The sequence below is a fragment of the Octopus sinensis genome, linkage group LG10 (assembly GCF_006345805.1).
Source record: "Octopus sinensis linkage group LG10, ASM634580v1, whole genome shotgun sequence".
Taxonomy (NCBI): domain Eukaryota; kingdom Metazoa; phylum Mollusca; class Cephalopoda; order Octopoda; family Octopodidae; genus Octopus; species Octopus sinensis.
The window spans coordinates 102,503,308-102,529,877 of NC_043006.1; the positions used below are offsets into that span (position 1 = coordinate 102,503,308).

General features: G+C 39.9%; 1 protein-coding gene across 4 annotated transcripts in view; it reads right to left on the reverse strand.

The window, feature by feature from the left end:
- LOC115216299 overlaps positions 1–26,570 on the reverse strand; it is a 66,481-nt gene that overhangs the window by 688 nt on the left and 39,223 nt on the right. For 2 of the 4 annotated variants that reach the window (XM_036506938.1, XM_036506935.1), the window contains one exon: positions 1,592–1,752. The exons of 1 other annotated variant lie outside the window; for it this stretch is intronic. In XM_036506938.1, coding sequence (XP_036362831.1) covers positions 1,592–1,752 — 161 coding nt within the window. The remainder of the gene's footprint in view (positions 1–1,591; positions 1,753–26,570) is intronic. One more of the 4 variants, XM_036506937.1, reaches the window with a different exon arrangement.

Sequence of the window (26,570 nt, forward strand, 5' to 3'; positions counted from 1 at the left end):
CAAATTGTCTTTGTTACATGTTATTCTGTGTTCTGAATACTTTTATTTTAATAAATGTTGCTTACTGCAAGTTATGGATGATTCTTTTATGACTTCATTGCTTTCAGGCTTAGCTTAAGGTATTTTCGTGCCCGACATCACAAAATGCATTGCCGGACAGCAAATAGAGATTCGGACATTGCTTAGAAGATATTTTTCCTTTTTAACCTTGTATATAGTACGCACTAGGGATTTTGACCTTTAAATTTTGGGGAAAAAATGCGGATTGTACTCGAAGATTTACGGTATCTTCTCTTTTACTTATTTCAGTCACTGGACTGCAGCCATGCTGGGGCCTTGAAGTGCTGAAGAAATTGATCAGCCCCAACTACTTTTTTTTTTTAAGCCTGATTACTTATGCTATCAATCTCTTTTGCTGAACTGCTATCTTACAGGGATGTAAACAAACCAGCACCTGTTGTCAAACACTGATGAAGAATAAACAAACTAAAGAAACACACACAATGGGCTTCTTTTAGTTTCCATCAACCAAATCTACTTGCAAAACTTTAGTTGGCTAGGGGCCACAATAGAAACAGTTACTTGCCCAAGGGGCTGCACAGAGGCTGAACTCAAGCCACATCTGGGATCTTTTTTATCCAACAAGAACTCAAAGGAATGGAGTAACCATTCATAGCACCAACATGGAATGTAAACATCAACACCACACCATTCTGGTGGTAACAAATGAAACTGTGGAATATCAACAGTCATGTACATTTGCATGTGTGCATGCACTCACACACACACACGAGATAAGCTTCTTACAGTTTCCATTGACCAAATTCACATAAGGCATTATTTAGCTTGGAAACTATAGAAGTACACTTACTAATGACAATATTTCTATTTGAAAAAAGGAAATCTTTCCTGAAATATTATAGGATCATTAAAACAACCTATATTAAATAAAACAGTATATGCACAGCATGGGATTGAACCTAAAACCACAATTTTGAAGCTAACTTCTTAACCACAGTCATGCCTACGTAATATATTCAGTATATCAAATTGTTATATAGACATGCCCTTGGACAAGGTTATATTACCCATTTTGTCTTTCAAAGCGCAACCTGCACACCAAAGCTCCAAGGACAAGAGAGCTTATATAAGGGTCAAGTTCCAGAGTTTTATCAAAACTACCAACCCCTTGATATAGCGGTCACCCTTCCCCACATTATAATTTCCTTCACTCATATCAATACTTCTCCTAAAATCATTCTTCTTCAAATTTGTTCCTGCTTCTATTCCTTCCCTATCAATATTTTGTCACAATACTGTTGTTCTACACACAGAAAGGAAAAAAAAAAGGAAAAACCCACCTCTTATATTAGGTGGCTAATAACATTTTTATTTGAAAAGGACAAATATTTCCTGAAATATTATAGAATCATTAAAACAACCTATATTAAATAAAACAGTAGCCTTTCTCATTGTTTATTTGAATTACTCAAAATTTAAAAAAATTCTTTTTTCCGAACATATCATTTAAAAACGTACTGCAATGCTTTAAGCAAATTACAATACAAAGACAAAAAATAATTCTATTTACCTTGCACAGGAAATGAAAGAGATCTTCACAGATGGACTCATATTCTGGTAGTGGTAACACGTACATGTCAGTTATTTCTATAGACTTGCTTTCCCATGTGGAGTATATGTAGTGGTAGAACATATATCCGACCAGTGGCCCCGTGCTTGGTCTGTTGTCTGCTAGAAAATCACAATGACAACTCAAACAATGAGCATGCAAATATACATACATACATATATATATATATATATACACACACACACACACACACATACATTGCTATTATTAAAGCTACAAAAACATTAAAAAAAACTGCTACTCAGAGTTTCATGTTCCTGTTCGTCAGAGAGTTAAGATTGAGAATTTTTGCAGCTTTGCTCATCATTCATCATCATCATCGTTTTGCGTCCGTTTTCCATGCTAGCATGGGTTGGACGGTTCAACTGGGGTCTGTGAAGCCAGAAGGCTGCATCAGGCCCAGTCAAATCTGGCAGTGTTTCTACGGCTGGATGCCCTTCCTAACGCCAACCACTCCGTGAGTGTAGTGGGTGCTTTTTACGTGCCACCTGCACAGGTGCCAGACAGAGCTGGCAAACGGCCACGAACGGATGGTGCTTTTTACGTGCCACCGGCACGAGGCCAGTCGGGGCGGCGCTGGCAACGGTCGCGAAACGGAAGGTTCTCTTACATGCCACCAGCACTGGTAACACATCTGCAATTTCCATTGATCGATTTCGATTCTGATCCTCACTTGCCTCAACAGGTCTTCACAAGTAGAGTTTTGTGTCCCAAGAAGGGAAGGTATGCATACGTAGGCTGGCTCCATCCCATGTAGAAGGCCACGGGTTATGGACTCACTTGTCACACATACGACCAAAACGCCCCCCCATCCAATGGTCGGTGCTGAGTTGTCAAACATTTAAACCAAATTTTCTCAAAACAACTTGTCCGACTGTCCCATAGACCTCCCCTTTGAGAAACGCTGATTTAACCTAAATTTGAGACACCAGCAAAATAAGAAATAAAGATAGACTTTTTTCTATTCCAAAGAAAAATGATTTTCTTCACACAAATATGCAACCGAAGTTTTTCTTGCGTACGCATAGTAATGATCACAACAGCTGATGTACTTACACATACAAATGCACGTTCCCACGGCTTTATTGATCGCATTCTCACCTGGAATCGATTTTTGTAATTTTTTCAAGACTTATACACGCCCTGATACCGTCGGTATCTACATATGAAATCTGAGCACAATTGGATGGAGGATGCCCGAGATCCTAGAAGACACACTCACAGACAGACAGAACGGATTTTATATAATAGATATATTAACAGAAGCTCAGCAAAGGAATGAATGGAAAATTCACATACAAGACATGGATGGTCTCTTTCCTTGTCAGTTATTATCCAAAAAGTCTTCATAATTTCATGCCCAACAGCAAAAAGCTGTGGATGGTAAGTAAATGTTCCTTAATGCTTAATTTTGCTTCAATCAGTCTTGAATGTGAAATAATAATAGGAAGGTAATCCAGCTGTAGAACCCTTACCAGATCAGATTGGAGCAGTGAACGCTGAGGACAATCACGAAAACAAACACGACACGTAAATGTGAATATACAAACACACACTTCAGCAAGACACCTTCTCCTGTCCCTCTATCATAGTTTCATATCCCTTAATTATTATACCCCACTCAATTCAGGGGTCTTGTCTTGCAGGTACATGGTGACCTCACCAGTGAAGGGGTTATAAAAAAAAAAAATAGCACCCACTACACTCTGAAGAGTGGTTGGTGTTAAGAAGGTCATCCAGTCATAGAATCCAACACAGACACAGTCAAGTCAGCTGCCAACACAGAGAAGTTGGCTGCCGAGACAGAGACAAGACGGCAACACTGAACAAAAACCTCACCTTTTGAAGGATCTTTATGATTCCATTCAGCAACGAGGATATTAGATAAGTTCTCTCCATTGAAGCAGTGGGTTTTTAGATCTAGAATAAAGTAGACATAAAAATATAACCATTAGTTGGCTTGTTTCCTCTTCAACTACTGTTACAATACAAACATCATCTTCATCATCATTTAACATCTGTTATTCATGGGTTGGACAGTTTGACCACGGCTGATTTGGCATGGTTTCTATGGCTGGATGCCCTTCCTAACACCAACTACTCCAAGAATGCAATGGGTGCTTTTACGTGGCACCAGCACAGGCACCAGTTGCATGACACCAGTATCTGTCATGACTAGGATTTCACTCGGCTTTATGGGTTTGCTTCTCAAGCACAGCATATTGCCAAAAGTCTTGCTCATTTGTCATTGCCTCCAGGAGGCCCAACGCTCGAAAGGTGCTTTCTGTGTGCCAGTTATGTGATGCTGGCATCGGCAAGATTGCCTCCATGAGGCCCAATGCTCAACAGGTGCTTTTTACATGCCACCGGCACAGGTGCTAAATAAGCTAAATAATATCTTCTTTATAAAACACTAGCAGTATCGCCCGGCGTTGTAAGGGAAATAACTATATAAGCATTTTTAGAGAGTTATAGCCAAAAAATGCATTAAAAATGGAAAAAAAATGATGGTAAATTTTTTTTTAAATCGTTGACTCATCATAGACATTTTTAGAGAGTTATATAATATCGAAAAAATGCATTAAAATGGATAAAAATGATGGTAAATTTTTTTTTAAATCGTAGACGCGCGCTAATACCCAGAAGGGCTCGATATGAATCACGACTATAAGATACCCGGTTTTGGTTACACTGCACCGCAAAATGTGGGAGTAGTTAGGAATCTAAATCGTAGGAGACAGACACACAACTTGACTTTTATATATAAAGATTATGGTTCAGTTTTAGTTTCCATCCTCTGTACCTCAATACAATCTTGCAAACCTTCCACCCACCCACTTCTACACACCTCTTGTCTTGAACTTAATTCACAGAGCTTTCTGTGTATGTGGTATATTATGAAGAACTGCAACCAGTGGTGAGAAGCAGTGAGTCATGTCTAACCAATGCCAACATGGAAAAGGTAGACGTAAAACAGGGACCATGAGGATACATAAATCAGATGAATTTTAACAAATGGAATTAACCCTTTTGCATTTAAACCAGCCAAAATATTCTGCATGTTTTATGTTCAAACTGACTTGATCTGGCCTCTCACACCTACCCAACAATGTCATTCGAAAAATAAGCAATCACATTATCAAAGTTTGAGATAATGATTGATTAATTCAAAACAATGAAAATAAATAAGTATTACATTTGACAGAGTAGTCTGAATGCCAAAGTGTTAAATTCAGATCACAAAGAGTCAGAAATTCATACCAGCTGATTGGTCCAAATACACCAACCTTCATGCTTTGGTGACTAATAAGCAACCAAGCAACAAAACTAAATCTTCATGTTTGTAAATGCACCAATTATTATTTCCCATTCAAGACTGACTGGAGCAAAGTTAAGCATTAAGGAACATTTACTTACCATCCACAGAAGGTGGCGTTCTCTTTTCTCCAGCTTTTACTCGTTCCTAATATAGAAAACCAAAATATATTCTTATTATAGAACATTAGTTATACATTGAACAAGTATGTACATACGAGTGTGTGTGTATATGTGTATATATATAGTTAATCCAAACAAGAAAACAAAAAAAACACAGCAACGCGAGGACGTGGAACAAATAAAGTATTATTGGACGCTCAGGAAAGAAGGGTTTAACGTTTCGAGCGGAGCTCTTCGTCGGAAACATAGATGGAAAGATCCTGAGAAGGGAAGACAGAGGAAAAAAAAGGGTGAAATATAATTAATTTAATAAAATTAATAAATTTCACCTAGTAGTTTTATCGGTATGGAAAAGACCATAATTGGTAAGGATTATATTAATCATAATAAAGGGTTAATTGCAACAAGTTGCTCAAAACCACATACCGAAAATATTAGAAATAGCAGCCAAATAGGTCACCATTTCTCCTACAAGTAAAAAAGTCTCCACAAACAAACAGAATTTGCAACCCGTATATGGCAAAGAGAAAGAAAATAACAAAATCACAGCCTATTTGGATTAATTATAGACGAAAATTCGTCGCCTGTCAAGCCGGTATAGTAGGTGAGTCTTTTTTCCCCTAGCATTTCTAGATTTATAGGAAATATTATATATATATATATATATCTCAATTCAGTTTGGTTATGGACCTTGTAGTTTGCTTTGTACAGATCATCCATGGGTATTGGTTACAAGGTGCAGTTTTACAATGAAAACTGACTGTTTTAAGAGCCATCCAGGAATCCTTGAATATCCATAGAGTATGCTGTAAAAACCCATGTAATTTACGCACTTTTTTGCAAAAACAAAAACAAACTTTAGTGTGTGTGTAAATTACATGATTAATTAGTTTCCAGAATTTTTTAGAAATTCTTTTCTGTTGAAAAATGATGTACAAATGTAAACATTCATACCAGAAGTTGACTCATTTAATGTCAGAATAGGGTTTTTTTTTACAGAAAAAATATAATGAAGTTGACTTATTTATGCTGGATGGTAAAATGCTTACTTTTTCAGTATAAATTTACTAAATGGTTAATTACTTTTTGAAGTTTGATGTTCATGTTGATAATCATGGTCTGGGCCATATTTTACATTGCTTGGAGTTTCTACCTATCACAATAGAGCCCAGCAATTTCCTTAAATAGATCAGTTTTTCTCCGCTTAAGAAGTCTAGCTTGTGTTTGCCTCCACGAAGCTATTGCTCATTTTCTCCATATTAAGACAATGAAATTCATCACTGCCAACATCACCTCTACCAGCTCTTACTGCATCTAATGCTGACACTGCTGAAACCTCCTTTGGTCATGACTGACCATGGGATTGCACCTAGAAAGTTACCCTCCCAGGCACAAGTCTGGGCAATGTTGCTTATGGAAGACCAGCAGTCGCCCATACATACCAGCCTGCCCTCTCCATGCCACCAGTGTTATCCAACGGAAAAGCAAAGGTCGATACAGCTTGGTACCTGTGACGTCTACAGCTGAGTGAACTGGAGCAACATGAAATAAAATGCCTTGCTCAAGAACACAATTCGAACTCACAACCTCACAATCGTAAGCTCACTGCTCTAACCACTGAGCCATGCGCCTTCACAACGCTGACAACATCATAATTCATCCTTGCGCATGTAAAATCACTAACTGAATATGACTTAGCGTTCCTACAGAAACCTTCATTTACCTTATACAATGTTTAATGTTGTTTCACATTCCTGTTGAATTATGCAGTCATCTTATGTTCTCTTCGTAGGACACTTGTAATGTTTGTATTACCAGTTCTTTTGGTATGGTAGGTTTTTGCTATTCTTGTTTATGTCTCCTCATAGACGTGAATATTCTAACAAGTTGCATCTTAAATTTCACACCTCTCTTGTTCAATAAACACTGGATTAAACTTGTAAAGCTGTTTATCTCCTTTTGATTTTTAATGTTTATTTTAGCAGGTTACCAAACTATCAGTTTGGTCTCCCAGCTAAAACAGTAATGACAAATTTTAAAGTTTGCTTGACATTTTATAAGTGTGAAAGGGATCAAAATTTCGATACTCTGTATCAAAAAAGCAGTCAAAGGATCTCCTAGATTTCAGCTGAATATTCTTGCTAGCATGGAAAAAGGGATGAACTTGAAATCAATCCAGCAATTCATATTTGATATTCTTTCTCCATTTTCTCTCCAGTCTCTGAGAATGGCCTAGCTTTTCTTACTACGTAGCATTATATTAAAGAACCTCTAAGGTGGAAAGTTGGCGCGATTGTTTGCATGTCAGACAAAATGTTAAACAACATTTCTTCTGACTCATTACATTCCAAATTCAAATACAGCTGAGATCAACTTTACCTTTCATCCTTCAAGGGTTGATGAAATAAAGTACCAGTTGAACAATGGGGGTCAATGAAATCAAACAAATTTGAGGCTTTATGTCAATAGCAGGAAGAATTTTGCCACCTGACTGGCTCCTGTGCTGGTGGCACGTAAAAAGTGCCATTTGAGCATGGTCGTTACCAGTGCTGCCTGACTGGCCCTCATGCTGGTGGCATGTAAAAAGCACCCACTACACTCTCAAAGTGGTTGGCATTAGGAAGGGCATCCATCTGTAGAAACCTTGCCAGATCAGATTGGAGCCTAGTGCAGCCGTCTAGCTTGCCAGTCCTCAGTCAAACTGTCCAACCCATGCCAGCATGGAAAGTGGACGTTAAACAATGATGATGATACAACCTTGTTGGTCTATCAGAGATCTAATGTTACCGTTTGTCTTTAGGAGAATCCCTTTGCTGCAAGCACTTGGAATAGGTTTCTTCTCTGAGATTAGCACAATACACTTTGCATTGCACTGTGCCATAATTTGATACAGAGCCCAAGAGGAAAACATGAGTAAATCAATCAGGGGGCTACTCTGTTGCTGGAGCTTAATAATATCTTTTTCATCCCCCTCTACATTGTAATTCATGCAATGGCAAGTATAGGATTTTGATAGGCCCAGCTGTAGCAAGTGATTTGTAGTTGGGTTACTCATGGAGAGATTGAAGCAGTTGTTAGCATTGACCCAGCAGTCTTGGATTTCATTCCTTTCCTCTTCACCAATCTCAGAGACCCTGCAAAAGTCATGGATTCTGCCTCTTCCTTTCACTAAGGAATACAAAATCCTCAACTAGAAAGAAGTTAAATCTTCAAATTATAGAGACCCTTAGAGAGGGAAAGAGAGAGAGAGAGAAGGCCACAGATATCGTTTTAAATACACTAAGTGCAGAAAAAAAATTGATTGGATGGTCGTAGAATTGTTTATGACTACAGGTCTGCCCTAAGTCTAAAAAAAAAAAAAAAAAAAACAATCTCAGAAAACCTATGAAGCTAAATGCTGCTATAATTTAACCCTAAGTCAATCTTTGATCAAATCCATTTCAGCCATGACCATCCAGTCATTTTAGGACAATGTAGAATTAATGGTTCAATAAATTCTTTCCTTTCTCAAGACAGCATGGAGTAATTAGAGATTGGACTGCTATTTCTAGCAGACTGACCAATTATGCAGAGGCTCCATCATTGGTTTGTCATGAGGTTCTTACAGAAACTAGAACATGACAAGATTCTCATAACAGAGCCTGGCATCTAGCGAACACCATCACTAAGTCATCATGACCTACTCACACAACTATCATCAGTCTCTGTAGTTAGTATTTGTCCTTAAATACTGACACAGTAAATCAGTCAACATATTCATGGCCAAAAAATGTCTACCATACTCGTCAACACCCCTCTATTCAAAATCCACCCCTATCTTCCCATTTCCTATCTTCATAACAACTACGACACTTGTTTAACGGTGCGTACTATTTTTTGCCTTAAAATTTCTCTTTCCTCTTTTAACTCAATGATTCCCACCAGTGGGGCATACACCCCACCGGTGGGGCCAAGGACGATTGTGGTAGGGCTTGGTGCTGCAGTCGCCAGGCACAAGGTTCTCATTAAAGTGATTCCCTTTTATTTCTTTTGTCAATAATGTACTTTTTTGGGGAAAGTTATAGTGGGTCCTGGGAGAAAATAGGTTGGGAAATGCTACTCCAACTTGATAAAAGGTCTGAGCCATAAAGTATGTATAAATGTCTCTTTCCACAGTCCAAGTATACATGTATTTTAGGATTAATATGAATTGACCGAGAGGTCACTATTTCATAGTGTGTTGCTGTGACAAAAGAATAGAGATTCTCATAAAAAAGGAGTGGAGATGAGAATGAATAAATATAGAAGTAAGACAAAATTATTAACACAACTTTTAACATCCCTCTTGCATGTTGGCATGGGTTTGATGAGTTTGACAAGGTTTGAAGAGTTGGGAGACTGCTTCATGATCTCACGTCTACTTTGATATGATTTTTATAGCTGGATGCCCTTTCAAATGTCAACAACTGTGTGTGGACAGGATGTTGAATGCACTTTTGCCAAAGGACAAGAAGCTAAAGCAAAGAAGCTGAATGGACATAGAGCCAAATGGACACAAAAAAAAAAACAACATTCCTATCTACATAGTTTAATGACCAGTTCTTTAAATTTGGCACTTAAAATTTAATGAGTTTAAATTTTAATTTTTGTGTATCTTTCCAGCATCTGTTCAGCATTATGTCCATTTAGCTTCTTGTCCCTTGGCAAAAGTGCATTCAGTATCCTGTCCATGTACTGCCAACCACATAATAGAAGGTACTGGATATTCCCGTTTCATGACACCAGCACTAGTGAGGTTGCCATGTAACGAACTTAGTATAGAGGCAGGCAGCTCTAGGCTAGATGTTGAAAGGCTAAATCATGACAAAAGGGGCAAGAACAGGTTTCTTGCTGTAGATGAGACACATGGCTTCCTCTTAATATATGGTGAGAATAACTGAGGCTGGAGCTGGAAAGATGAAAGAGTGAGAGGGTGGGGATAGAAGAACAGGATGTGGGGGGGGGTAGTTGGGAACAGAAATTACAAAAGTATATGGGATGGTTGGTTAATGAAATACAATGAATTAAGTTTGGTGATGAAAAAAAAATGGTGGATGAATATTTACAGGAAAAGGAATGGTTATTTTCTAATATCTAATCCTTTTGATATCAATCCTCTTGAAATTGCCCCAGGATCTTTCACCAAAATTCCATGCTAAATCCTGTTCCAAATATCAACTTAATAATGACTAAATTATTTAAAATTTTTTTTCACCTTGATCAAAATTTATTGAAACAAAGACTATAATTTTAACAGAAATATCTTAATGAAAATGTTAGGAAACATCTATGTTTATGTGAACCAGACATTATATCATTTGCAAGTTTGTTTGTTAAACTAGCACTCTGACAAGGGTCCCAGTTGATCTGATCAATGGAACAGTCTACTTGTGATATTAATGTGCAAATGGCTGAGCACTCTACAGACATGGGTATCCTTAATATAGTTCTCAGGGAGATTCAGTAGAACATAATGTGACAAGGCTGGTCCTTTGAAATATGGGCACAACTCATTTTTGCCAGCTGAGTGGACTGGAGCAACACGAAAAAGCATCTTGTCTAAGAACACAATGGGAATAGAACTGATGAACACTCAGCCACGCATAGAATGCACTATAATAAGTTTTAGCATTTGAGAAGTTTGGTTCTCACCCTCATGGGTTTAGTCCCACTACATGGCACCTTGGACATGAGACTTATACTATAGTTCTGGGCCAGAACTTGTGAATAAGAGATCCCTAACATAAAAAAAAAACAGGTAAGGGTGGGGAAAATGGAAGGGTGTGTGGCTGTAAAATAATGCCTCAATAACAAATTAATTTAACCCATGCTAACATGGAAAAACAAAAACAAAATCTATTTTGATAAGTGCTTGTAACTCAAAGTGTTTCCGATTTTGGAATGATTGAATATTTTCATTTATATAAAAATAGCAACACCATTAGCATGAGACCTCTGTGTAAACACACTTTCCCTTATACAACTTACAGCAGTGGTTCTTAACCGGGGTCCATACAAGATTTTGTTGTTAAAATTGATGTGCAATAAATAGGTTATAATTCTACAATTCCCAAAATATTAAAATTTTTATACAATTCATAACATTATTTAATCATAAAAATATATGATCTTTTTTAAAACATCAAATGGCTAGAGGATCTGTCCAAGTGAAATAGGAAACAAAAGGGACCATAAGGGAAAAATGATTGTAAAACACTGGTTTATACAAATATATTACTCTTTTATTCCTTCACGGTTCTGTCACTTGACTGCAGCCATGCTGGAGCACTGACCCTACAGCTTATTCTTTGTAAGCCTAGTACTTATTCTATCAGTCTATTTTGCCAAACTGCTAAGTTACATATATACATATATGGCAGGCTTCTTTCAGTTTCCATCTACCAAATCCACTCACAAGGCTTTGGTCAGCTGGAGGCTATAGTAGAAGACACTTGCCCAAGGTGCCACGTAGTGGGAATGAACTCAGAACCATGTAGTTGGGAAGTAAGTTTCTTTATTTCATCAAATTAGCCATAAAGGCTTTACATAGGACACTACAACACATGTGGGGACATATAACAATTAAAAATATACAAAAATTAAATATGATATAATGAATGACACATGAAAATGAAAAACTAGAGTTATATCGAAAGAATGCCAAATTTTGCTTAATATATTTCGCATTGTTCATTTCTTAATAAGAAAGTTGAAAACAAAACCGCATGGGGAGGGGAAGTCACGGTTGGAACATACGTTGGAAGTTCATGTATGCAAAATGACTTCAACAGTGAAGTATTTTTCAAATTTTAAATAGTTTTTGGTTAATATCTAGATCCGCACCCGGTGGAAAAAATGGAAACGCAAATGTGTAACAGTATATATATGTGTGTGTGTATATATATGTGTGTGTGTATATATGTGTGTGTGTATATATATGTGTGTGTGTATATATATGTGTGTGTGTGTATATATATGTGTGTGTGTATATATATGTGTGTGTGTGTATATATATGTGTGTGTGTATATATATATATGTGTGTATATATATGTGTGTGTGTGTGTATATATATGTGTGTGTGTGTGTATATATATGTGTGTGTATATATATGTGTGTGTATATATATGTGTGTGTATATATATGTGTGTATATATATATATGTGTGTATATATATGTGTGTGTATGTATATATGTGTATGTATGTATATATGTGTGTGTATGTATATATGTGTGTGTATGTATATATATGTGTGTGTATGTATATATATATGTGTGTGTATGTATATATGTGTGTATGTATATATATGTGTGTGTATGTATATATATGTGTATGTATGTATATATATGTGTATGTATATATGTGTATTTTTTCCACCGGGTGCGGATCTAGATATTAACCTAGTTTTTTTTCTTTGGTTCGGACCGTAAAGTCGGGTGGATGAAAAGAGACGCAAAACAGGAGCTAATTAAATGTAATTAACGAACTTAGTTTATAATTGAAAAACATTCTGCGGTTTGTAGCCGTCAGAATAAAGAAAAAAGAATACGATCCAAGATTTTGTGATATAAACATATATTTCAGCAAAAAATCATTAGCTATTAATTAAGAAATAAAAGTTCCCAAAAGACATTCAACACAAACCTCGAATAACGCGATGATGAGTTGAGAGTCATCAGCTGTTGCTGGTCGCGAGACAATTACCGCCATCCTCTTGAAATAACACGGTGTTGACAATGAACAGTCTCTTTTATTTTTTGTTCCGACCAATCAAGTCCATATAACAATGCTATGGCCTCCGCGTAGATCAGTGAAGATACCAGATTCCCGTCCAACATTCCCATTGAAATGTTCTTAAATAAATTAACATAAGACATTCAACAGTACTTTTATAACAGTACTTATTTACTTGTATTTTGTGGCGACATTCACCCTGGGGGGTTGAGTCGGCTTCTTCTACTCGTGGAAGAAGTTTCGTGGGAATATGTGGATTTTACAAGCGGTCCCCAACAATCCCGCATGTAGAGACATCCTGTTTGCCGCAGATTGTCCCCACACGCAGGGTCAGAACGACCGAGGAGCCGTCGGTTGCCGAAGCAGACACTCCGAAGATTTTCACCAGAGCCCCGTCTGCCGGGTTGTGGCCCTAATACCACTCGGTGTCAGACCAATCCGCCTTGGGTGGCCCTACCAGGAACCGAAGTTCCCAACGGCATAGCTCTGACACTACCCGTTGCCAGCATCCCCACCACGGTGAGGAGGGGATGGACTTTGGGGGCGCCTTTTATAACAGTATCTTAAATCTGAAAATCCAGAAGTGTCAAGAAAACGTAAAAAAAAATTAAAATAAAATAATTTACTTTCAAATAAATTAGTTCTGATTCTGTAGAGAAAAATGATGATAAAATAAATTCTAAGATAGTGTGGTAAATTTTTGAATTTGCGAAACAGTAGCCTGGAGGGTTGTGCTGCTTGTGTACCAGCATTAAAAGTTTCATGTTTGCATATCATACTAGTTGCTGGTTTGTTGAATTCTAGGAGGTGCTTATTCCAAACAAAATCGATACATGATGGACATATGACAAAGGATTTCAAAGCAGATTTCCGTAGCACAGGGATAACAGTGTTTTGTCCCATATTCTTGATAAGAACATATGTTAAATTTATTTAAGAACATTTTAATGGGCATGTTGGGCGGAAATCTGGCATCTTCACTGATGAACACGGAGGCCATAGCATTGGTTCTCGGAATGATGAGGGAATTAGGCTACTGGCGTTCTGTGATGCATGTAACCTTTTAATCTGCAACACTAAGTTCAGGAAGCCAGACAGCCACCTGATAACCTATCAATCACGGGACTCTGCTAGCCAGATTGATTTCATCCTCACCAGACAGCGGGATGTAGGGTTGCTCTTAAATACAAAGACCCTCCCAGGTGAGGAATGCACGCCCCCACCCTGCCCCAGTATAGACTAGTCATTAGTGACTTTCGACTTGAGACCAGGAAGATGCCTAGAAGCAGAAGAGAAGGATTTGGAAAAAGAACCCTTTGCATGGTCAGAGATTTAGGGACATACTCATCAAGAAATTTGATGAGAGGGAAGAGGAACTACAGTTCTCGGACATAGAGGGTAGCTGGAAATTCTTAAAGGGACAGCTTACTGAGTGCCACAGCCCATGTCTACAGATGGTGCAAAGTACTTTCCGGACCTAGAGTAACATGGTGGTGGAATTATACAGTAGAAAAAGCCATCAGAGCAAAGAACTAGGCATGGAAAGCCTGGAAGGGTTGGGGTAGCAGGGAACCATACAAGATAGCCAAAAGGGAGGCTGGGCGACAGGTATACATAGCCAAGGGTGAAGCAGAAAACAAGTTTGCCAATGTCCAGTGATGTGAGGACCAAAGAACTGAAGTATTCCAGATTGCAAGACAGTGTGTGAGAGAAAATTGTGATGTCACAGGAGAGAAATGTATGCGCATGGATGATGGTGCACTTGCTTTTAATGATTTGGAAAAGGAAGAGGCTTGGAGGAGCCATTATGAAAGACTGGTGAACATGGAGAATGGGTGGGAGGAGGAGAGCCTGCCAAATGTTGATCCAGTAGAGGGACCAGCTATCCGAATAGACAGCACCCTGGTAGATAAAGCAATTATGGATATGAAGTCAGGAAAAGCCCCCCAGCCCATCAGGAATCACCGCTGAGATGCTTAAAACATCTGGTGGTGTGGGCTTTGGCCTAATCACCTGTATTGTAAACCAGGTAGTTCATGACGGAGTCATACCCAATGACTGGCATAGCAGCACCTTAGTCAACTGCTATAAAGATAAAGGCAATGCTTTAGATAGAAATAACTACAGGGGTATCAAACTGCTGGATTAGGTGATGAAGGTCACGGAGAGTGTCATAGCCCAACTAACTAGGGAGAGAGTCTGCTTAGATGAGATGCAGTTCGGTTTTGTGCCAGGTAGAAGCACCACTGATGCTATATTTCTGGTACGGCAACTGCAGGAGAAATACCTAGCGAAAGATAAACCCCTATATTTAGCTTTTGTGGACTTAGAGAAAACCTTTGACAGGGTCCCCCAATCCCTTATCTGGTGGGTAATGCAGAAACTGGGGATTGATGAATGGCTAATAAGGGCTGTACAGGCTCTATACAGAGATGCCGTCAATAGGGTTAGGATTGGAAATAAGTATAGTGAAGAATTCTGGGTAGAAGTAGGGGTCCACCAAGGATCAGCGCTCAGCCTCCTCTTATTCATCATAATCCTCCAGGCAATAACAGAGGAATTCAAGACAGGTTTCCCCTGGGAACTCCTCTATACTGATGATCTGGTCCTCATAGCAGAATCACTACTAGAACTTCAAGTTTGGAAGCAAGGTTTAGAATCGAAGGGCCTTAGAGTCAATGTTGCAAAAACCAAAGTTCTAGTAAGTAGGAATGTGAACAAATCACAAACCCTTTCAGGTAGGTGGCCCTGCTCGATCTGTAGAAAAGGTGTAGGTAGAAATTCCATAAGATGTACCCAGTGTAAGCTATGGACACATAAGAGGTGCAACAACATCAAAGGAAGATTAACTGGGAAGATAGTTTTCACGTGCAGCAGATGCACAGGGGCAATAAACACCACAGATGCTCAGAAAACAGATTCCATCACATGCCAGGGGGAGAAACTAGAAGTAGTTGATAGCTTCTGCTACCTAGCTAACCAAGTCTGTAGTGGAGTTGGATGCTCAGAGAGTGTTACCACTAAAATAAGAATAGCTTGGGCAAAGTTCAGAGTGCTTCTACCCCTACTGGTGACAAAGAGCCTCTCGCTCAGAGTGAAAGGTAGATTGTATGATGCATGTGTACGAACTGCTAGGCTTCATGGCAGTGAAACATGGGCCGTGACTGCTGAAGACATGCATTGGCTTGAAAGAAATGAAGGTAGCATGATCCGCTGGATGTGTAATGTCAGTGTGCACATATGACAGAGTGTAAGTGCCCTGAGAGAAATGGTAGACTTTAGAAGCACCAGATGTGGAGTGCAAGAGAGACGTTTGTGTTGGTATGGTCATGTACTGTGGATGGATGAGGAAAGAAGCCAGGGTAGAGGGAGACCCAGAAATACACGGGATGAAGTGGTGAAGCATGACCTTCGAACGTTGGGCCTCACAAAGGCAATGACAAAAGAGTGAGACCTCTGGAGGTATGCTGTGACTGAGAAGACCCAGCAAATAAAGTGACTTCACAGCTGTAACCTACACCAGTGTCGCATAACCAGCCTACTCAAAAGTACCTTGGATTGTAGGGCAACAGGCTGTGCTTGAGGAGACCTATTGAGTCAAGTACGTCAACATCAGCAATATCAAAATCAAATCAAATGGAAATTGTAGTTGTGAGCCCCGTGCCAGTAGCATGTAAAATGCACTCTCTGGACATGACCGATGCCAGTGCCGCCTTGACTGGCTTCCGTACCGGTGGTACATAAAAATCACCGTCTTATTGTGGTCGATGCCAGCTACTCTGGCCCCTTGTGCTGGTGGCACGTAAAAAGCACCCACTACACTCTCAGAGTGGTTGGTGTTAGGAAGGGCATCCAGCTATAGAAACACTGCCAGATCAGATTGGGGCCTGGTACAGCCTCTTGGCTTCCCAGACCCCAGTTGAACCGTCCAACCCATGCTAGCATGGAAAACGGACGATGATGATTATGTTTTGTTTTTATATGGAAATTCTAGAAAAGTTCAATTATTGTGAGGAGTGATCGGCTTAAGTTTTAAGCTTGTTTTTTTCATTCTCTGATAGTGAGGTTGATAAGAAATGCAGTGTTGAAATTCAAGTAATTCAAAGTAGCAATATCTTTTTCACTATCAGCTGAAGGACAAGTGTAACATCATAGCATTTGACCTACATATGTGTGTGTGTGTGTGTGTATTTATACAAAGTAGAGGAAAATGAAAACACAAATCCTACGCAATCAACCAAATTCCTGAACACATAAATGAAGATATTCAATCAATGTAATTGAATATTATATATTTATATACATCAGTATAAATCATGCATGTACAGGCATAAAGATTCTCCAAGGGTATAAAGAATAAAACCAAACATACAAATCAAACCCGTGACCCTATGATCATGAGCCAAATGCCCCAAACACTAAGCCATGCGTAGAATGCAATATAATATGTTTTAGTGTTTGAGAAGCCTTAGTCTTCAACCTCATGATTTTGGGTTCAGTTCCACTACATGACATCTTCTACTATAGTTCTGGGCCAACTAAAGCCTTGTGAGTGGATCTGGTAGAGAAAAACTGAATGAAACCCATCATAGTCCTTCAAAGACCTGTAGAGTAAGAGATTCCTAGCATGAAAAATAGGTGAAAATGGCAAAATGGCAGAGCATCTAGCTGTAAAACAATACTTTAATATTATGCCAATTTAACCCGTCCTAACATGGACAAACAAAGGTGAAATCTTCTTTGATAATCCTTTACTCAAAATGCTTGTAATTTAAAGTGTTGCAGATTTTAGAATTATTGAAAATTTTCAATTATATAAAATGGGACACCATCAGCATGAGACACCTGTCTCAACACTGTCCCTAATACAGTTTGTACGTATACATTATGAAGATATTTTTAATATAAAAATGTGATGCTTGTCTACTTTCACTTTAGAAAACATTAGGTTTTACACCCAAACAACTCTACCAATTGCTCTTTCATTTTGGATTATCAACCAAATAAACCATTTACACAACATATCTTTTTTTAAACTCAAAATGCACACCTTTTATAAAGGTATGTGGTGGTGGTGGTGGTGGTGGTGGTGAGGAAACTGTTTTTCTGTGAGCTGAGCCTTTACATATTTTCCATTCGCGGCACTTCTCTCAGTTGATAAAATTTGGTGGGGTTTCTCAATTTTGGATGCAAAAAAGACTATCAACTTTTTTTTATTCTTATATCTGCTCCCAGTAACCCATCCAACTATCAATCAGTGAAAACATCGGAGAGAGTCTTAACTATTTTTGTTTTCTCGTTAATGTTGTACATTTACATCAAAATGATTTTAATCACCATCAGCAATTTTAGTCAGTTTTGATTTTCCATGTGTTTCTGCATTGGATAGAGGTAAGGGTCCAACATTGTGTGCTTTGGAATATGAGTCATTATGTATCTTTTTCTTTTACTTGTTTCTGCCATTGGACTGTGGCCATGTTGGGGCATTGCCTTGAAGAGTTTAGTCAAATAAATTGCAGCCAGTACTTATTCTATCGGTTTCTTTTGTTGAACAGCTAAGTTACGTGGACATACAGAAATCAAAACTGGTTATCAAGTGGGGAAGGTACGCAAACACAAAGACACCCACAGATATATACATACATTATATATATATATATATATATATATATATATGAATAAATGAAAGAATTTCCACACAAGAACTCGGAGTCTCTACCCTTGACAGGTTGCTTCAACCGTGTTTTCTGATGTGAATTTGCTACACAGGTATCGTTTAAACGAATTTTCCATGCTAGGATAATTCATTCACCTACTTATATATATATATCACATCGCATTCTTCTTTCAGTTTTTGTCTAATAAAATCCACTCAGAAAGCTTTAGTTAACCCGTGGTTATAGTAGATGACACTTTCCCTAGGTTGTTTGTTTTATGTCAGCTTTTCCTTGCTGGTATGGGTTGGACAGAGAGTTATTGCAGCAATATTTTATTGCCTAGAGGTGGTGAGCTGGCAGAAACGTTAGCATGCTGGGTGAAATGCATAGTGGTATTTCGTCTGTCTCTACGTTCTGAGTTCAAATTCTGCTGAGGTTGGCTTTGATTTTCATCCTCTCAGGGTTAATAAATTAAGTACCAGTTGCATACTGGAGTCGATCTAATCGACTGGCCCTCTCCCCCAAAATTTCGGGCCTTGTGCCTAGAATAGAAAAGAATATTTTATTGCCAGATATCCTTTCTGTATCTCTGTTTTTGAAATAAGCAATTATTCTTTTATTCCTTGAGTCGTTGCAAAAGCAAAATGACAGAAAGTATTGTTTGCAAGAAATGTAAGTGTGACCCTTTTACTTGCACAGTATCAAGCAAGGGACACACAGAATGTGAGCATTTATATACATCATCATCGTTTAACATCCGCTTTCCATACTGGCATGGGTTACAACCAAAAACTGTTACAAGGCATCAGTTAGTCTGTTTTTATAGTAGGAGGCATCTTCTCAAAGTGATAGTAGTATAAAAATAGGATCACATGCGGTCGTATCGTGTAAGAGACACGGTCGCACGTGGTCATATTCTTAATGATTATTTTACAGACCATATAATACATACAGCGGCAAAACACAAGTGGAATGACAACAAGATTTCTTTTTGAGATATATACATTATTTATTTTACATATTTTACACTCATGCTTGATGTTGGAAGTTTGTAAGTGTTAGCATGTTTTTGTGTCTGTGTGTTCGTGAGGCATAAAAGGTACTGACCAGAGAAATAACATTTGGTTCACAGTTCATCTTGTTGGTATCAGCCTAGCAACAGGTAGTAGCAGATGACTTAAGGTAGTTCTTAGAAGAACTAGCACTCAGGACAGATAATTGATTTACCGTTTATGAGGTACACGGAGGGTAAGAGTTCCATATCAAGTTGTTGCGTCTCGTAGTTGAGATTAATTGAATCACTTGTTGTGCTTATCTTTCTCTTGATATGAATATACTTCCAGATGTGTTAACTGTAGCCGTTTTTCCCGTGGTGAGATTTTCACCTAACCGCTATAGTTGAATCTGTAGTTGTCTTGTGTACAAATTAAATCTTCGATGTTTGGCGATGAGTTGTGTCTGTCGCTTGGTTTTTGCTGCGTCTTCATCATATATTCTGCTTGGTTATTTTTCTCTTGATATAATGGTGGTCGCCTGCCTTTCGAACTGGAACATGGTCGAGTATGCTCTGTGTGGTCAGAGGTCCGTTCTGAGAAGAACTAGAACCAAAGACGAACTCTGTGGTCAGAGGTTCGCCCTGAGAAGGACTTGAACCAAAGACGAACTCTGTAGTCAGAGGTTCGCCATGAGAAGGACTTGAACCAAAGACGAATATTTGTCTGAGAACCCTTCTTTATATAAGGTTTATATGGCTCAAAACGAACTTCAGAAATGGAAAGCTGTGATTGGCTGCTTGGAAACATGGCGCGAAAATAAGCGGAGGCAAATCGTGTCACGTGACAACCAGCGGTGCGAACGTAGTAGAGACCACGTGTCAGCCAATCGAATTAGTGTTTACAACAATGTTAAACTAGCCGAAGATGTTTGTAATCTCGAACAAGATTATTCTTAATACTCTTCTCAAACAGTGAAGATAGCAATGCGTGCAACGATATTGCTACAGTAGGATAGAAACCTAATACATCTGTAAGAATTAGCACTTCCTTCTCAAAGCTTGGATTCGAAATCAGACCCAAGAATCATTGGTCGTAAAATACCAATGCACAAAAAGGCGCGAAATCAGAATCTCTTTGTTCTGACAAAAAATGATGGATCGTCTCCCTTCGACCTCTGACCCGAGCAGGTCAGGCGAAGTTTAACAGGACGACCAGCGACCTACTGTACGCAATAACACTCTTGCGGTATATATCTATTTTTCTGGCTATTTGAGATGTTATAAATAGAACGGAGAAATAGGTATCTAGAGAGAACCCGAACCAACGTTTAAGAGAACGACACGCATTTATGAGGACGACGAAAGAATAATCAGAAAGGTGACTCTGTCATGCATGATTTACACACACGCACACACACCACCATCAACATATTCTGCTTTAATGTGTATCCTGTATTATGCATTCCTTTAATATGTATTATTTGCAACCACTATTTAATATGCATTTTGTACAAGCGATGTGTAACATTGCTTACAAATTGATGTAGTGATAATAAATCTTTAATTTATTACAAAGCACTTATGTATTTATTAATACATCCCGCATCCACTACATTTGGTGACCCTCAAAACGAATCGCGCCTTCCCTGGAACCAGCTTCATCAACCGCGTCGAAGAATTACAGTTTGCACATCACCAGCAACGAAGCAACTGAAAATTCCGACGAAAACAATGAATCTCCCGGAACAAAACCCAGCGGCCAACATCGACATGGCATTCCAAGCGGCGATCTCGTTAAAAATTCCACCATTCTGGACCCACGACCCGACATTGTGGTTTCACCATATAGAGGCACAGTTTGCCTCTCACAGAATATCGAGCGATGCGGCTCGACTTTCTCACGTTATCAGTTCTCTGTCACCAGAAATAACGAACGTGATACGCGACCTTATCATGGCACCACCCGGTTCTGTTTCATATGAAGTTTTTAAAACCACGTTAATAAACAGAACCTCAGAATCCCAACAAAAAAGACTTCACCAGCTTCTGATATCGGAAGAATTGGGTGACAAAACGCCGTCCCAGCTTCTTCGGAGAATGAAACAGCTTCTCGGAGATGAGACGCTCCCAGAAAAAATCTTCAAGCAACTTTTTCTCCAGCGTCTGCCCTCCAATACCCAGGTTGTTCTCGCGTCCACCAGAGAAAACACATCCCTTGAAGAACTGGCGGAGCTAGCTGACAAAATAGCCGAAGTACCGCACAGATATCCAACGGTATCGACGGTGACGCCAGCCGCTCCCAGTACCAATCCTTTCCGTGCACAAACCAGTTCTTCAGAGATTTCGGATTTGCGTGCATTAATGACGCAGCAAGCTGCGCAAATACAAATTCTCACAGCCCAAATACAAGCCCTAAAGTTTAGTCCCCAGCGTCGAAGCACCAGCCGATCTCGACGAGATGGCAGACGGTCTCGAAGCCCCAGTGCTACCCGAAACTCACATGACACGTGTTGGTACCACCGAACATTCGGAACACGGGCACAAAAATGTACGGTACCGTGCTCGTTTTCCTCACCCAGTTCGGGAAACGGCACAGCCAGGAATTGAACGCGACGGAAGTTCCTGGTTCGCACCCACACAGTCGCCTGTTTTTCGTTTGCGATCGTGTAACAGGCACGCGTTTCCTGGTTGACACAGGTGCGGAAGTCAGCATCATCCCAGTCTCCAACACTTCTGGAAAAAGAAAAGAGACATCAGTCTGTCTTCAGGCAGTCAACCATTCACCCATTCCAACCTACGGTGAACAGTCCCTAACATTAAACATAGGACTACGCCGCACATTTCAGTGGGTATTCGTCGTCGCTAAACTGCCGACCCCTATCTTAGGAGCCGATTTCCTGCATCATTTCGGTCTCCTGGTAGACATAAAGAACAGACGACTTGTCGACACCACCACCAAGCTTACTGTGCGCGGTATAGCCGCTCGAATGGACACAGTCAGCCCAACTGTAATGCTTACGACAACGACTCGTCACAGTTCCATCCTGAATGATTATCCAGATGTCGCCCGGCCAGTTTTTCATAACCAGCCGATAAAGCACGACGTTACCCACCACATCAAAACCAGCGGTCCACCTGTTGCTGCAAGGCCCAGAAGGTTACCACCTGATCGTCTCCAGGCCGTCAAGCGGGAATTCCAGCACATGCTCGACCTCGGAATCATCCGCGTTTCCAGCAGCAACTGGTCCTCGCCGATACACTGCGTCCCAAAAAAATCATCGACCGATTGGCGGGTTTGCGGCGATTATCGATCACTGAATAAAAGCACTATCAGTGATGCCTATCCGGTGCCTTTTCTTCAGGACTTTTCGAGCTCGCTGCATGGAGCTCGCATCTTTTCAAAAATCGACCTGGTGCGAGCATACAACCAAATCCCAGTCGAACCTGCAGACATCTCAAAGACAGCAGTGACTACACCTTTCGGAATGTTTGAATTCCTGCGTATGCCTTTCGGTTTACGAAACGCGGCACAGACATTCCAAAGGTTTATCGACATGGTGACTAGAGGTTTGCCTTTCGTCTATGCCTACATAGACGACATACTCGTGGCCAGTAACTCGGACGAAGAGCATAATCAACACCTTCACCTGCTATTCGAACGTTTACGTAAATTCGGAATTGTTATCAACCCTACTAAATGTTTGTTCGGAGTTGCTTCCCTTCATTTTCTCGGCCATATAGTCGATAAAAATGGAATTCGTCCCCTTCCCGAGAAAGTCAAGGCCATCGTGGATTTTCCACCACCCACATCTCTCCGCAAATTAAGGGAATATCTCGGTCTAGGCGAATTTCTATCGACGGTTCGTGCCCCACCTCGCTGAAATAGCGCAACCGCTCACGGATTTGCTACGTCAGCGAACCTGCAAAAACGCAGATATAGCTCTGACCGAAGATCAACTCGTTTCTTTCGCTGCCCTGAAAAAAGCGTTATCTAGCGCTACCATGTTGGTTTATCCAAAACCAGACGCCCCACGATGTTTACTCGTTGATGCATCCGATTCCGGAATCGGAGGTGTGCTACAACAGCTTGTTGACGGTATATGGCAACCGTTGTCTTTCTTTTCTAAGCGGTTAAAACCCGCGGAAACCAAATACAGCACATTCAGTCGGGAATTATTGGCGGCATACCTGGCCGTTAAGCATTTCCGTCATATGCTAGAAGGTACCAATTTTGCCATATATACCGACCACAAGCCATTAGTATACGCATTTAACACCAAACCGGATCGCCATTCGCCGAGAGAAATTCGTCACCTCGACTTCATATCGCAGTACACGACGGATATACGCCACATCAAAGGGACGACCAACGTGGCAGCCGATGCACTTTCACGTGCGCAGATCAATGCTATCCACACCACGTCTACAATAATTGATCTGGCACGTATAGCAGCTGACCAGGAGAATGACGAAGAACTTCTAAAGCTCCGGAATTCGTCATCTCTGAAATTTCAGCATGTTCCACTACCATCATCCACAGCCCATATTTGGTGTGATATTTCCACTGGTTACCAACGCCCTTATGTACCACAGAAATATCGTCGAGAAGTTTTCTCCGCTCTACATTCTCTGTCACATCCTGGTATTCGCTCCACTCAAAAGCTAATATCGACCCGTTTTGTGTGGACCAGTATCAACAAGGATATCAGAGAATGGACCAAGTGCTGTGTTGCGTGCCAAAAAGCGAAAATCCACCGGCACATAAAATCACCAATCGGTTCATTTTCGCAGCCCGATGCACGATTTCAGCACGTTCACATTGATATCGTTGGACCCCTGCCACCTTCGCAGAACTATTCATATTTGCTAACTTGCGTAGATAGGTTCTCGCGATGGCCCGAAGCCTGGCCCCTATCTGATATATCAGCAGAAACGGTCGCTAAAACGCTGATATCACAATGGGTTTCGCGTTTTGGCACACCCGCAACAATTACCACCGACAGAGGACGTCAGTTCGATTCCCACCTTTTCACCGAGCTGACTCGTCTCCTCGGGTGTAAACACACCCGCACTACAGCTTACCACCCTGCAGCAAATGGCATGGTGGAACGCTTTCACCGCCAACTCAAGGCATCTATAAAAGCAGCTCCAGACAGTTCTCACTGGTTGGAACATCTCCCTCTCATCCTCCTTGGAATTCGATCCACGATTAAGGAAGAACTGGGATATACTCCGGCCGAACTCGTTTATGGCACAACACTCACCTTACCTGGGCAGATGATCGAACCTGTTTCACAAAACTTCCCTGACCCACAACAATATGTGCACCGATTACGAACATCCATGTCGCAAGTATCACCCTCAGGCCCCAGACAACAGAACGTCGTTTCACGTGTCCCAAAAGATATCAACACATGGACTCATGTCTTCGTGAGGAATGATGGGATACCCTCTCAACTTCGACCACCATATTCCGGGCCCTACAAGGTCATCAAAAGAGAACCCAAGTATTTCGTCCTCGATATTGGAGGTAAACGAAATACGGTCTCGATTGATCGTTTAAAAAAAGCTTTCATCGAGGAGGACTTACATTCAGTCCCCTCTTTTCCTCAAACAGACTCGGCAACTCCAGCGAACACCACAGATGCTGCACAACCCCGACACACCAAATCAGGAAGAACAGTTCGATGGCCAGCAAGGTTTGTGCAAGTTTTTCGGGTAAGTTCTGAACTCCTAACGTATCCATCTTCCTAATGAACACATAACTGCATCACCCACCCAGAGAAATCAAAGAACATTTGTGTACGTAAAGAAAAAAAAATGAAACACAAAACTGTCTGTATGAACTTTTACGGAACATTTCAAAATCGAACTTTGCCGATGAACATTTCTTTCATTTTTGCATGTACATATTTTTTGTTTTCTTTCAAAATGTTTGCTTTCTCATAAATATATTTTTTTGCTAACTGTATATCCACACACATTTACAAATCTTGTTCTCATGCGTGCTATCACTCGATTCGATTTTTTTCGCCACTGAAAGATACCTTGTCTCTATTAGACCTCTAGTAGGTCGAGTAATCAATAGACGCACATCTCTTTCAACGCGCCAACATAATTCTGCCTGGGCACATATACATATTGCCCACCATATAGCACATACAAATTGTAAACCTCATCCATATTTTTATCGTTCAATGTGTAAAAAAATTTTTTTCTACATGCACACAATCAAAAAAAAAAAATAATAAAATAATAATAATAATACATTTCCAATATCGTTCGATCTCTGTGGCTTTCTCACTAGAAGGGGGGTAGTGTAAGAATTAGCACTTCCTTCTCAAAGCTTGGATTCGAAATCAGACCCAAGAATCATTGGTCGTAAATACCAATGCACAAAAAGGCGCGAAATCAGAATCTCTTTGTTCTGACAAAAAATGATGGATCGTCTCCCTTCGACCTCTGACCCGAGCAGGTCAGGCGAAGTTTAACAGGACGACCAGCGACCTACTGTACGCAATAACACTCTTGCGGTATATCTATTTTTCTGGCTATTTGAGATGTTATAAATAGAACGGAGAAATAGGTATCTAGAGAGACCCGAACCAACGTTTAAGAGAACGACACGCATTTATGAGGACGACGAAAGAATAATCAGAAAGGTGACTCTGTCATGCATGATTTACACACACACACACACAACACCATCAACATATTCTGCTTTAATGTGTATCCTGTATTATGCATTCCTTTAATATGTATTATTTGCAACCACTATTTAATATGCATTTTGTACAAGCGATGTGTAACATTGCTTACAAATTGATGTAGTGATAATAAATCTTTAATTTATTACAAAGCACTTATGTATTTATTAATACATCCACGCATCCACTACACATCATTGCAATGCAAACTACATAACTATACAGTTATGTCTGACACAGATTTTACAAATGATTGTAGAGAACTGACAGCCAAACATCAAAGTGGAGTAAAATACAGCATATCACAAGAAACTAGGATTGACAGTTGAAGTGTCTCATTACATCTTTTTGTATAAATATATATGTGCAGGT